Source organism: Macrobrachium nipponense, chromosome 44 (assembly GCF_015104395.2).
Source record: "Macrobrachium nipponense isolate FS-2020 chromosome 44, ASM1510439v2, whole genome shotgun sequence".
Classification (NCBI taxonomy): Eukaryota; Metazoa; Arthropoda; class Malacostraca; order Decapoda; family Palaemonidae; genus Macrobrachium; species Macrobrachium nipponense.
The window spans coordinates 13,907,989-13,922,988 of record NC_087221.1 but is presented as its reverse complement, the minus strand read 5'-3'; the positions used below and the strand labels follow the sequence as shown (position 1 = coordinate 13,922,988).

Here is a 15,000-nt window from a genome sequence, read left to right as displayed (position 1 = left end):
ATCCACAATACTAAAAAAAAATGGAGCTCAAGGGGTTTGTGAAAGCGAGAATTCGTACAAAGGTTTCGAAGACTTGACCGAGGGTATATAAACATATACACACAAAGGTTGCCCGATTGCTTTTATTTCTATTAATGGGCTGTCTACTCAAAGTCGCTGAGCCAACTAAACCTCTTGTTTATCTTGCAGGATACTATGATAAATAACCAAGTCATGTGACCACCCAAATTAGTGTTTCACATTTCTCCGTTAAGTAGTTCATCGATATTATATTGCCAAAGCGTAGATCATAAGAGCAACAAGGACCTAAATATAAAAAAAAAAATGGAAAATTCGTTGAATCCTTTTTAACAAAACTGGTATATTACTAAAAATCTCACATTACTTTTACTTCCAAAGCTGTTTACTCCGGGGGGGAAGGATGAAAATCATTTAGTCTACCTGGTGCAGTATTAAACAATTCCATTTTCCCAGTAAAACACACCTCTGAAATAAAAATACTAAATATCTTGTACTAGTCTATGTCACATTACAATAGCACGAAACATTAATCTTTTCAAAATCCTATTGTATTTTTTGTAAACTTTCCTTGTCAAGTATTCAAAATAATACATTAAAACTACTACGAATAGTATTACAAAAGTAAGACTTGTCTGACAACTATATTCAAAGAGAGAGTTTACTCATTAAATTAGCTCTCGTATATAAATCGATAGCTAAACGAAACAATTTCGTCTTGGAGCGAACTTTCGCGCGGGAAGGATTGGCAACCCCGTTTAAACAACTGAAGATCAATACACGCCCGTCCGAGTTGCCAGCGAGGGTCACACCATTTCTTTATTCTACGCTGTAGACATTTCAGGGCGACAAAGATTCTATAGCTGGGTAACGTAGCGAAGTCACTAAGAGAAGTTGCTCAAGCGACAAGACTGGAGATCAGAGAATAAACGGATGTGGACCGGGAGATAATGCAACGGATTTTCAGATAGTCCAGCGAGTAGCAGACGCCCTTTCAGTGGTAGTGAATACCAAGTGTTTGTGGGATTGCGCACCACTCCCCTATCGCCTTTGATTTCATTTCCCTTATTACTGTCACCCTGATAACTGTGTCTAACCTACAAATCCATAAAAGTGATCTTGAGGGGGCGGACCATACAATTTTCCAGCTTTATAGTGTTACTGGGGGCCTGGACGCCTTGCCAAACACGGTCAGTGGTGTGTTATAACCGTCAGTGTCAGCAAAATATCGCCGAGAAATCGAAGGAAAAAAGTGTGCCCAATCGAGCTCCGACTTGTATTTAAGCTACATAGAGCAAACACAAGCTACGGTCTCTTAACTTTTGCTATTTGAGAGAGCCGGGGAAGAATACGCCCCACTGAAGTGTGACGTCCACACCGCCAATTGATTTCTTGACAGAAACGACAAACAGACAGAGGTAAGTAAAGATACATAGCAATGTCATTAAGGATAGGAAGAGATGCAATGATAGAATGATGGTGATAAAATATATAAACCAGCAGACGACACGAGAGAGCTCAGTCAATTCTAGTTCGAAGATATTCGACTTTTCTAAGGTTTCCGTTTAAGGGTTTTGGAGCAGAAGACGGGAGAAAACACAAGACATAATCAACAGGAAGGCAGTTGCCTATTTGAGGAGGTCTCTCCTACCAGACTAATATTTTTATTCTATGATTAACGAAGGTGCGTGAGATAAATAAGATAATCGAAAAGGAGTTTTATGCCTAAGGAGAGAGAGAGAGAGAGAGAGAATATATATATATTTATTATTATTTATATATATATATATATATATATATATATATATATATATATATATATATATAATATATATAATATATATATATATATATATATATATATATATATATATATATATATATATATATATATATATATATATAGTGATGCCAGGTGGTTGACCACTATCTTTTCCAAACGAAGCCATGGTTTGAATTCTTGCCGGTGCAGAGGCACTTAGCAATTATAATTCCCATTGGGTGTATGTTACTCCCAGCTAAGGTATAGCTAATTCTATATTAAACCGTATTTATGGCTTAATATTTGTGAACACATACACAATATAATATATAATAATATATATATAAATAGATATATATATATATATATATAATATATATATATATATATATATATATATATATAATACATATATATATATATATATATATATAGATATATATATATATATATATATATATATAATACATAATATATATATATATATATATATATATATATATATATATAATAATATATATATATATATATATATATAATATTCATGTGTATTTGTGAAATTTGTTCTGCGTGTACAGATTGAACGTATATTACCCAATTATTCACTTTACATTAGGCCACTGCCATCATTATTATAGTTACAGGGGTGTAAAAAACAAAGTTCAAGTTGGTTACGCAACACCTAGCTTAAGAAAATTCTTCACGACTTGCCTTTGTCCTTCTTTTCGTACTCCGTTTGTCTTACACTACCACAATCCCAAAAAGATAATGATACCAACAATGATGATGTTCAAAGTACACACTCGCGTACTCTTAATATCATACAACGGATTCCATCGCGCATACATAAAGCGATTTTTGTTCTCCACTGAATATTCACCTTATTTTCAAGCATTTATGTAGTCATGCAGCAGAAATAACAAGAAATTCATGTTTTACGGATGAAAAAAAAATTGCATTCTTAAAATAAAGAGCACAAAGTACAAAACTGAATTTTCATATTTTATATATGTATTATATATATATATATATGTATATATAATATATATATATATATATATATATATATATGGTATATATATATATAATATATATATAATATGTAAATATATATGACTGCTACTCGACAGTATTTTTACGTATATATATATATATATATATATATATATATATATATATAAATATTATATATATGCTCAAAAACTCACAGTAGATGCAAGTGACGTCATTGAATAAGCGAATAACGCAGGAAAATGATAGGCAGAAATCCAAGCGCTTCCTTCTTTACTAGGACATTGTGGTATTCGCTTTATATATATATATATATATATTATATATATATATATAGATATATATATATATATATATATATATATATATATATATATATATTTGTGTGCACATTGTGGCTATACCCCTTCAGATGATATACGGCTTCCGCATCTCAGTATTATTCTAGCCCTTACCCATTCATCACTACAGTTACGATCTACCATAGTCGACTAACTACCCATTCAAACGCTCAGGGCAACTATAACGCCTACATCGCCCCATTTCTTTTAAGAATCAAACGAGAGAGAGAGAGAGAGAGAGAGAGAATATCTGTGACTTATCTATAGATGCCTCTCGAGTGAACGCCTCTTCAGCGTCGCCTCCCTCTCTCTCTCTCTCTCCTCCTTCGTTAATGGTCTTTCCTCTTCTCTCTTCTCCCTCACGAACGCAGCATTGCTCCTCATGTAAGTTTCCGGCATATTCTAACAAATTTTCATGCACCATAGGCACGTCTTACGTAGCAAGTACCAAATATCAATAAGCCCCATTTGTTGCGATGATTAATTGTTTTCAATTCGCGCATAAAATGGCCAGTTCCCCATTTGTTGCGATGATTAATTGTTTTCAATTCGCGCATAAAATGGCCAGTGTTCTATGTGGTTAATGAGTGAAGGGAAATTTAGCAAACAATAATACTTTACAATAGCTGCTGCATAGCACCTACACAGGGTTCATCAACAGCGCATTGAACTCTCACACACTGGCGCTTCCTGGATATGGAAGCACCACTTCCATTCAAATACCTCGTTCAAACTATCTATAGTTGGTTCACATAAGGTAGATTCTTAGACGAGCCCTATGCCTGTGAGACGTTTGTTTGGCGGCCGCTGATTGGCTGGGAGCTGCCTACCTCCCGGTTCCAGCCAATCAGCGGCCGCCAAGCAAACGTCTCGTCAGCATAGGGCTCATCCAAGAATCTACCTTAAGTGAACCAGCTATAGTACTACTGTACACGCTCTCCCGCCAGCAAATTCTAAACCACGTTCATTTAAATCATAAAGACTTTTCACTCATATCGGCAACCTACCTTGTAAACTATACATTCCTTCACTTGTATAGTGACTGTCTTTTACACGTCCCAGTATGTCACAAAGTATGACATTTCCATTTTCTTTCAGAGTTCTCCCATTCGTGTTTCTTAACAAACCCCTACCGTACACATTATCCTCCTTGTCTAAACCCAGTCATCTTCCTTACTTGATCCTATACTGTTCTTCCCCTGTCAATCAGTCTCTGATCTGTCTTGCTCTTCAATAAACTTCCTACTATACATCTTATCGCCTTTACCATTATACTACGGAATAATCATTCCCCTCGCTCATTCATTCCTTCAGAACCGTTCCCTCATTACAACAAACCTTTCGCATCGCCGTAATCATACTGCAGCAACTAGGTAGTAATCATATTAATTTCTGCAGCTAATTCATTTGTCATCTTCTTAATCGACCTCCCTCCTTACATCCGCCACCGTCACACGAACAAGCATTCTCAGATTGGCACTATTCTCTTACCTTCTTGCATCATTCAGCTCTCTCTCTCTCTCTGAGGGATGACGCTGGGACGTCCATCTAGCAAGTGTACTGATCCAGGCATGAGACCATTTTCATGGCCGGCTCAAAAGCGGAAGGAGCGCTGAAAGGTCATCCCCTCTGATATTTGCAATACTGGGAATCCCGTTAAATGTGACGGAATCCAAACGATTTCCCCTCGACGTCCCACTGCATTATTTTTCCCTGCAAACCCTCATTCATTTGTTCGCTTTATTTCAGGTAGTTTAACCACGGTCTGTCTTATTTAGGGCTCTGCCATTATTCAGCTCTTGATGTTTTCTGGTTGTCCAAATTTTCTTGCATTAGGTCGGGTTATCATAAGTATTTGGGATAGATTTTCATGATTTTCTTTTTATCCTTGTTAAAATAATGAGGTTTATTCGGCGCAACCACAACACAAACGCTAAAACCTCACCGCCATGTTCCAATTTTCCTTGATTTTGATTTATAGCCTTTTTGCATGCATCTCAAGCACTAAGTCAACTAAGACCATTTAGAGCTAAAACGGAAATTGACAGCAAAAGGTTTGAAAGGCGTAACAGGAGGACATCCTCAAAGCAGTTGCACTATGAAACAATTGTTAAGAGAGGGTGGACAGTAAGATGGAAGAAAGAGAATATGAACGGAGGTACAGTAAAAGGAACAAAAATAGTTGCAGCTAGGGGCCGAAGGGAAGCTCCAAAGACCTTCAAGTAATGCCTACATTGCACCGAATGAGGTGCACTCACGGCATTAGCCCCCTACGGCGTCAAATTTTCGTTTACATGACCAGGAAACCTTTAGCATCCTTTCTTCATATCTCGAACACATCTCCGTCATCCAGCCAATCTCTTCCGCAAACACTGCGGAGGCACTTCGACGGACCACCTTTCATTCATTTCCCCTTATGCATATTCCACACCTGCGCCTCATTTCCATGAAGAGGACTGGTGGGGCCTTACACCCCTTCAAGTGCTGTACTCGTGACTTTATCTGACAATTTTCTCGAGCCTTTTGCTGATCGCCACGAGAGGAGGATAATAGTAATAATTGGGAAAAACTCTGATAATAATAATTATTGGGAAAAACTCTCCAGACTGAAGATGAACCCAGGGAAAGGTTCGAAAGCTTTTATAGTATTTATAGATTATACACAAACTTACCATTTTTATTATTGTGGACCCCTTAGAATAATAATAACAATATTAATAATTTTGTATTTGCACGTTCAGCTAAACATGGTATATGTATATACATTCAGTACACAAGTATATAAAATTCATGTTACACACACACACACACACACACACACACACACACACATATATATATATATATATATATATATATATATATATATATATATATATATATATATATTTGTGTGTGTATATGTTTATATATGGGGATACAATCTACAATGATGTAAAATCCTTCTGTAGTTTTATAGAATATATTTCTTGTACAGCAAATTATAGCCTTCGGCCATCAGCTGTGGTCTTTTTAGTGAACAAGACCACAGCTGATGGTCGAAAGCTATAATTTGCTGTACAAGAAATATATATTTTACAAAACTACAGAAGGATTTTACATTATTGTGGATTGTACCCATTTACTTAGAGGCACAACATAGTACCTACCTTCTGCATATATATATAATATAGTAAATACTTATTAATTATATACTATGTATGAGTGCGTGTGTGGTTTTGCCGAATGAACCTCTTTGATGATTATTAGCAAGAAGAGAAAATCATGAAGATATATCCCAGATTCTTATGATGAAAACCCGACCTAATGCAAGAAATTTTGGACAACCTGAAAACATCAAGCCCTAAATAAGACAGACCGTGGTTAAACTGAAATAAATTGAGCGCCTTCCAAAGCAGACAAATGAATGAGGGTTTGCAGGGAAAAATAATGCAGTGGGGCGTCGAGGGGAAATCGCTCGTATTGCGTCACATTTAACAGTGATTCTCAGCATTGCAAATATCAGAGGGGGTGACCTTTCAACGCTCCTAACGCTTTTGAGCCGACCATGAAAATGGCCTCATGTCTGGATCAGTACTACACTTGCTAGATGGACGTCACAGCAGCATCCCTCAGAGAGAGAGAGAGAGAGAGAGAGAGAGAGAGAGAGAGAGAGAGAGAGAGAGAGAGAGAGAGAGAGAGAGAGAATCTGGCTTTAGGAGAATATTTTTCTGCCCTGACATTTCAAAAAAATTAATTACTTGCGAGCAATCAGTTTTCATAGCATGATATATATATATAATATATATATATATATATATATATATATATATATATATATATAATATATACACACGTATAAACTAAAGTGTATGTATAACTGAATCACGAAAATTTGGAACGTGATGAATATATAATTATATAAAGGTAAAAGCCACCAAGGAAACTGAAACTGGAGCGCTGCTAGATCTTGCGACTCAACGTCCTTTACTTTACAATGAGTCGAAAGATCTCTAAGCACTCCATTGTTTCACTTTACTTCGTGGCTTTTACCTTTAATTATATATATATATATATATATATATATATATATATATATATATAATTATATATATATATATATATATATATACTACTCGCCTTATCGTAAACGTACGAGCACTTTAAGGACTTTTTTTTACCATTTATTATATAATGATTTTCCGTTTAACGTTGAGCACTGTGGAATTCTTTCAAGTAAATCTATATAATATATATATATATATATATATATATATATATATATATATATATTATATCTATATATATATATATATATATATATATATATATATATATATATATATATATATATAATTTTATATCTATAATATAATATAGATATATATATATATTACTTGAAAAAATTCCACAGTGCTCAACGTTAACGGAAAATCATTATTTAATAAAAGGTTAAAAAAAAAAGTCCTTAAAGTACTCGTGCGTTTACGATAAGGCGAGTAGTATACAATAGTAAGCTTCTTCAAAAGGCTTCGTGGACAGTTTTATTGTTTCACCTCTCTCTCTCTCTCTCTCTCTCTCTCTCTCTCTCTCTCTCTCTCTCTCTCTCTCGTACGTCAATTTGGTTTGAGTTTTCAACTTCCAAAGTCAGATGCAACATCATTGCTTTCCATAACTGCAATGAGTAATATCTAAACCAATATACTAATGTGACTCGACCAGATAGTCCCAAATCAACTCCGGGAGGGGCTACAGACAGCCGGCACCCCTGCACTCTCTCTCTCTCTCGTGTGCTCCGTGAGGCAAAATAGTGAGTCCGTGATGATGTAACAAATAATTATTTACGTCTCGTCTCGTTATTCTGTACCTTGACAGAGAAAATGGCACGTTATTATATATTCCAATTATGACTTCTTCAGCTACATAGAGACCAGACAGCCAGAATATTTTCTTTGAAATTCTGCACTAAAATTCATACGAAAACTGAAGAAATGGTGGGTAAAATTCAAAAGGAACAGTCAACATCAGGTGCCCATTTTATATCCTGAATCAACATCAGGTGCCCATTTTATATCCTGAATCAACATCAGGTGCCCATTTTATATCCTGAATCAACATCAGGTGCCAATTTTATATCCTGAATCAATATCAGGCGTCCATTTTATATCCTGAATCAACATCAGGCGCCAATTTTATACCCTGAATCAACACTGGGCGTCCATTTTATATCCCGAATCAACACTGTTTCCAATATCCTAATCACTCAGGTGCCCATTTTATATCCTGAACTTTTCTCTCTTGGAAATTCACTCCTATATAGGCTACAAACAAGACGACCTCATGCTACAAACTGATACATATTAAGGTATCGAAGTTGTTGGATCATGATTGTCATCGCGTCGCCTGGATGGCTAGATTAAACCGACAAAAGGTAACAGCGCAAGCAAGGAAAAACAATAGGGGTAAAACTGGGAGGGCTATTTTTTCTTAATTGAATAACTGCAGTCTAACATCGGTTTGATTGGCGGACGAATTAAACGACCCCCGGAAAAAGGTTAAGGTAGTTTCGCACGCGCTCCGCTCCGACTATTGCATCAGGAATCAATAGCTCACATCTGTGAAGTATTATTGATCAGCGAAGTCGAGAATATATGGAAATTTCGTGGCAGTCCTTCGTCCATTGAGAGAGAGAGAGAGAGAAATACGTCGTTCATCCAGTGTGTGTGTGTGTGTGTGTGTGTGTACTACAGTTCGATTCTTATTTTGCTTAAAGATGCAACGCTGCCCAGGACTTTCTCCTACAGAAATGAAAACGAACAGTTTCCTCGCCCATGCTATCTGTCTGCAGGTTACAACCTCACTGATGTTTAATGATTAGTCAAATGTTTTACTTAAACCCAATGCACTTCAGGATTACGAAAGGCCTGACAAAAGGGGGGGGGGGGGGGGGTGGGGGGGGGGGGGGGGGGGTGGCAGAGGCTTATGCTCCCTGGGGATCGTAGGGGATAGTAGGAGAGGGTCTGGGTGTTTCTAAAATTGGCAAAGCCAATCTTGTTATTGCAGGCGGGAGAAGAGGCTTGGGCAATTCTCTCTCTCTCTCTCTCTCCTGATAACACTATGTGAATAACAAGACATTTGGCTATTTTCTGTAAATTACCTTAGTAAGCGAGAATCGTTTAAATTCACCGTTATATTACAAGAACTGTCCAATACTGGCGCTTGCGTCTTGTATGACAAGCAACGGAGAGAGAGAGAGAGAGAGAGAGAGAGAGAGAGAGAGAGAGAGAGAGAGAGAGAGAGAGAGAGAGAGAGACTACTGCTGGGAACACAGTCATTACCAAAACAGAACAACCACCCCGTGTTAATGGTGAAAACAATGATTAATGACCACGATAATGCATCACTAATGGTCACCAACTAACATTAGGCTACTAGACCAAGTAATCCTCCCTTTGTTTTGAACGAAATATTCCTGTGGCTGTTTCACACTATGGCCAAACAATCTTACTGCAACAATACATTTTAGTACAAAATCGCCCAGTATTCCCTTCTGGTATTAATTTCCTAAAGCAGCGTCTCCAGCAAAATACCGGTTTATTTTCAACCAGGAAAATATCAAACCCCCTGCAAAGTCTACAAGCGATCTCTCCACGATTTGTACTTAATTGTTTAAAGTCTTTCACAATCTTAGAGGCTGTTATCGGATGCTCTAGGTTTTGTCCCAGGCTTTCAGGTATGGCTTTTGTTCGTATTTGTGAACGTGCTCGATCCCTTGTAGTTTACCTTTCAACTTCACCCATTAACACTGTAAATTTACCATCGGGAATCATCATCCCAGCGGAAGGTATGGATGGGTGTGCGTGTGTACGTTTCAAGATCTAAATCTTGGTGTATTTGTTAACGTGAAAATAGCGGCGACTCTTCTTTTTCATGTCACTTTTCATTGAAGACAATCTTAAAAGCCCCTTGGCCTTTCCCTATCTTAACTCGGCTTCCTGCCCACAAATCAGATAAACTTCTTGGCCTTTTCCAACCTTCCCTCAACTTTGCTCCCATAAATAATACACCACTCTCATCTTTCCTTAACTTTTCGACTTTCCTTCAAAAATATATCTAATGATTACAGAGCGATGACCTTCTTTCAAAAAGTAAGTAAAAAAGTTTATATGTATATATATATATATATATATATATATATATATATATATATATATAAATATATATATATATATATATATATATATATATATATATATATATATATATGTGTATATACACATATATATGTATAGATATGTATATATACATATATATATATTATATATATATATACACATATATTGTGTATGGGTGTGTAGATACATAGATACCATGTTAAATTTAAAAATAAAGGGAAAGAGTTGTCATGAAACATACATGGGCCTAGAAAACACTCCTGATACAATCGATAGAGACTATGTAGTTTGTTGAGAATGTACGCAATAAATGATTCGCTAATGAGAATAATAAAGTTTTTACAGTGGAATCAAATGTTAGAAAATGTTGGCAGAGGAGTGGATGGTTTGGTGTAAAAGTGGGCCTACAATAAGGAGTACCGAGTCCCACGCTTCCTCACTGTCTCTCAGAATAGGCCAATGGAGTAAGTCAGAGAAAGGACAGTAGATGCAAATAGAAATCTTTGGGGTACAAAAATGAGCGGTGAATATAGTTTGGAATGGCCGATTCCCTTCAAATAGTGATGCAGTGCTAAATGGGGAGCGACGAGAGCATAAATACCCAGTAAAAGAGAGGTTGAGAATGTTTGCAAGGAGAAAGTTGATTGTAGGTGTAAGCAACTTTGATTTATATTACTATTGGGAGCAAAATACAAGGAATGATGGTATAATGACAAACGTCAGACACAAATGAAGGAAGAAAAGTGGCGGGACGTGTTCAAGCAAGGTCTAGAGGGCTCTACATCTATGCAAGAGAGTATACTTGTGTACAAGATTGAGGAAACGAACTGCCTTCGAAAGTAAAAGTGGGGGGGGGGGGGGGGGGGGGGGGGGGGGCGTTCACCTCGCTCCTGCTGAGCCTGTCGCTGTAGGAAGATGCTTATGTTGTGGAAGTGACAGCATTAGATTTCCTCCACAATTAGGCGAAGTATGAATGGGCACTGACTTTTTTTCTGAAGCCACCCCCACCCCATTAACGAAAAATCCTTAATGTTGAAGGGAAACAAATTCACCACAGATCTTAAGGGAGACAGCACCATACAACACCGTATTGCGTATTTTACTAACTCTTTTACGGATGAGTCTGCCGCCAACCCCGTGCCCTTTCCATGACTCCCAACTGACACTGGTGCTCATCCACAGCTGGGGAAACTAGTGGAACTGTGGAAGCAGGCCAGACTAAGTACCACTGACCTCGTAAATGCAAGTCGAAAGCACTTCCACTAAGCTGTCTCACCCACTGAGCGGTTACAGTCATTACCACAACTACGAACCCAAAACGGCATGGGTTCGAATACCGGTAAGGTTATGGGACTTTCATAATTCCCCATACACAATTTACGAGAAAAATTAAACAATGATAGTAAATCCTGACTGATTTCGACTTTATACTTAAAGGTGCGTCCATACTACAGTAAACAGGTCACACACAAACACCGGTAACTTACCACTCACACATCACAGACTAGTTAAATTAAAGGCAACGACTGTTTGGTAGTCTTAACCTGTGCTTTGTACGGTTATCCAGCACTTGCCTAAGATTCGTTCTTCACCTTCGGTCGTTGACTCGATTTCAACTCGGCTGTCATATGGTCGGCACCTTAAGACATATTTCTGAAGACTTGTACATGATAGTGGAAGTTTCTACCACTATGTATCGGTCCTCTGAGAGCTGTTTTAGATATCCAGACGAAACCAGTCATGAGTTTACATCCAGTTTCAATTGTTCTGTGTGGTAGCTGCGGCTCTATGAGTCACGTTTCAAGTGTGATTATAATCACATGTGTTATCACATTATAATCACCTATATAAAATACGTGTATTTTTCACATAATTACGATCTGCAGACAAAAGCAAACACGCGTGTACGGCGCAGGCACACCATGTATTATGTATACTTAGCCTAAGCCAGTAAGGTCCGAAGTGTCGTCTTTTAAACTGTTTACCTAAGTACACTCTGCATACAAATGAGAAGTTATTGGATGTAGATACTCTTAAGCACGCCTCTTCTCTCACTATTTGCCCGAGGCAATCTTTTCCCACTTATTCCCAAAAATAACATCAGCCTTTTCCTGCAACACAAGCTGCTCCGCACATCTACCACTCCCCAACGCAAACATCCACCCCAAACCCCCTACTAACCCCGCGATCACAAAATACACGCACACCCCCTTTCCATCGCTTAGGCTTTTATTTATTTAATATTTATACATTTGAAAACTGCACCAACGCTATTTTTTACTTATTTTAGCAGAGATGTTGAATGAAAATGTCATCTGGTAGGAGACATTCGTAGATTTCATCCTTATGTCATAGTACAGCCAAAGTTGAATTAAACCTCCTTGAGAACAGCTGTCCTAATATATTTACTTCTGTTTCAAACAAATGGCTGTCTTCATAAAATCATATCAATTGTAACAAACGATGGCAAAAACCAATAGGAGCCATGTCAGAAAAAGAGCAAAGGTTGAAATAGAAGCTTTGCTTGTTTTCAGTCACCGAGTAGGGTTTATCCTTTACGAGAAATAAACAAACAAATCACAGACCTTTCTTGTGCGTAGTATCTTTTGCGGTGACTGTAATAAGCACGATCCCTTTAAGCTTCTCCAATTCTTCACACTTTATGGATACGCTCGTCACTAAAAAGCCTGAGATCCAAATGCAAGAATATGAAGTCATTCTGATGTTCGGTAGCAGGATTCAACCCCGCACCCAGAGTATCAGAACGAGGCAATGTTGTGCCTACGTAAGGATACATTCCATTCATCTGCAAGCTTGGCGTTAGGCTTCAGATTCTGAAAATACCACTCGTAACATGACGCGTCGTAAAAACTAACACTTCTGAAAGCAAGGTCATCAACAACTTTCCTCCAAGAGGTCTGAAAACCGGACTGCACAATCTAAGACTGCCTGGTACTAGTTCACAATTCTCTCTCTCTCTTCTTACAATGTCACCTTCATATGTAGTATGTATTAAGCATAATAACACGTACTTACATATTCATACACCCATAATCGACGAGTGTTTATCTGAATTTTTCGCAGTTGGCTAAGCTATTCTTTGGAATCTCACTTACTCGTTTCATATGAATGAGGTGTATTTTCCAATAATATTAGAAATAGTAGTTATTATACCATCTGGATACACATTAGTGATCCTGGTAGTAGTGCTAGATAACCTGCAACAGCCAGACCCATTGCGTCTACATAATATGATGCCAATGTAAAGGGGTCAAGGCGGAAAGTGCCGTCACAACGGACGTTACGTACCCATCAGATGCCTGCGCAAATGCACATTTATTCTGCACACTTATCTAAGGCCAACGGTGTGATAAACTGATCCGAGACTGGAAGACGGCAAGGAAAACTACCTTAACGAAGCTTGGCGAACGTCACCCCAGTGATTTAGGTAATGAGTGACACAGTTACACATACAAAAATACGTTGATATACATAGCGCTGTGCAATAATAATGCTGTCCTAATGATTTTATGATGAAGCCACGGTTGGGCTATTTTCGGGAAATCCTGGCATGCATGCAATGCAGAGGCCGATGTACCATGTACCGCCGGCGCATTCTGATACTAGTAATGAGCATAATTTTTCCTTTTCATCGTTTACGATTTTAACAACTGACAATAAATAGGGTGCCAAATGCGCATCAGTGCGCATGCATTCCCATATCACACAACTTGCTTGAAAGCCAGTTGGATCGAAGTCAAAAGTTATACCGTTTAAATGCAGCCATTCAAGAGTTAGATCTTAAAAACCCTCAGCTACAGAACTCTACTAGGCTGTGTTGAATTCTGACCTAAATATCCTAGACACGGAGTCGTTTATTTAAGAAAAAATTGAGCTACTCGACATAAACGATTTGCTTTTCCAGATAAAAACTAAAGATCTCGACAAGGCTACTCGACATGGACTGACACACAGGACTTGGCGCAAAGCCCTAGCGCTGAGACCTATGCGGTCATTCAGCATTGAAAGGGAAATCGGGAGTAGAAAGGTTTGAGAAGAACATGAATGGAGGTACAGTAAAGAGAATGAAAGGGGTTACAGCTAGGGACCGAAGGGACGCTGCCAAGAGCCTTAAGTAATGACTGCAATTGTACCGCGTGAAGTGCACTGACAGCAACCTCCCCCTCCCCTCCACCCCCAGGGAACACTACTAGATATGAAAATGCTGGTTATAGCGTACTGAATTCAAATACGCTGTTTCACAGAGCCTTCCGCTCAGGGGGCGCTGAACTGCCGAGCACCTAAGGATTTTTTCAGCTCATTATACCTGTGAATTTTTTCCCTTTCGTTATTCTCGATGATTGGTAAAGCTTCGAATGATTTCAGTTTCAGACAGTGTGCTACAGGTCAAAGGACGTAAGCTCTCTTCATTTACATTCGCTGCCAAGCTGTTGCTTTCTGTAAATATATATTTTGCAACACCAAGTCAAGTAAATCATTAACTCGACTTTACAGACATTGGCCTACATGTTCTTTTTTCATGCCAACTTAAATCACCCACTTTAAAATACAGAATTGTCTTTTTTCCATTTTCCGAATATTTCAGAATGCCTTTCTGACAAAAAGGCTTGAGTGTATCCACTGTGAGAAAGAGCACATGCACAAACCCTTTTTTTTTTTTTTTTTTTTTTTTTTTTTTTTTTTTTGTTTTTTT

General features: G+C 37.8%; 2 protein-coding genes across 5 annotated transcripts in view; one reads left to right on the top strand and one right to left on the bottom strand.

The window, feature by feature from the left end:
• Window positions 1-15,000, bottom strand: part of LOC135204035 (CKLF-like MARVEL transmembrane domain-containing protein 8) — a 75,089-nt gene that overhangs the window by 42,956 nt on the left and 17,133 nt on the right. Inside the window, exon 1 of one of the 4 annotated variants that reach the window (XM_064233982.1) lies at window positions 12,872-13,053. The exons of 1 other annotated variant lie outside the window; for it this stretch is intronic. Coding sequence is in view for 1 of the 3 variants with exons in the window: in XM_064233977.1 (XP_064090047.1) it covers window positions 11,394-11,462 (69 nt within the window). In the remaining 2 variants the exon portion in view is untranslated. Of the gene's footprint in view, window positions 1-4,623; window positions 5,074-11,393; window positions 11,478-12,871; window positions 13,054-15,000 lie in introns of those variants that run through there. 2 more of the 4 variants (XM_064233977.1, XM_064233981.1) reach the window with 2 other exon arrangements.
• The window catches only part of LOC135204036 (CKLF-like MARVEL transmembrane domain-containing protein 4), a 47,787-nt gene continuing 33,620 nt past the window's right edge, over window positions 834-15,000 (top strand). Inside the window, exon 1 of the mRNA XM_064233983.1 lies at window positions 834-1,436. The gene's annotated coding sequence lies outside the window, so the exon portion shown is untranslated. The remainder of the gene's footprint in view (window positions 1,437-15,000) is intronic.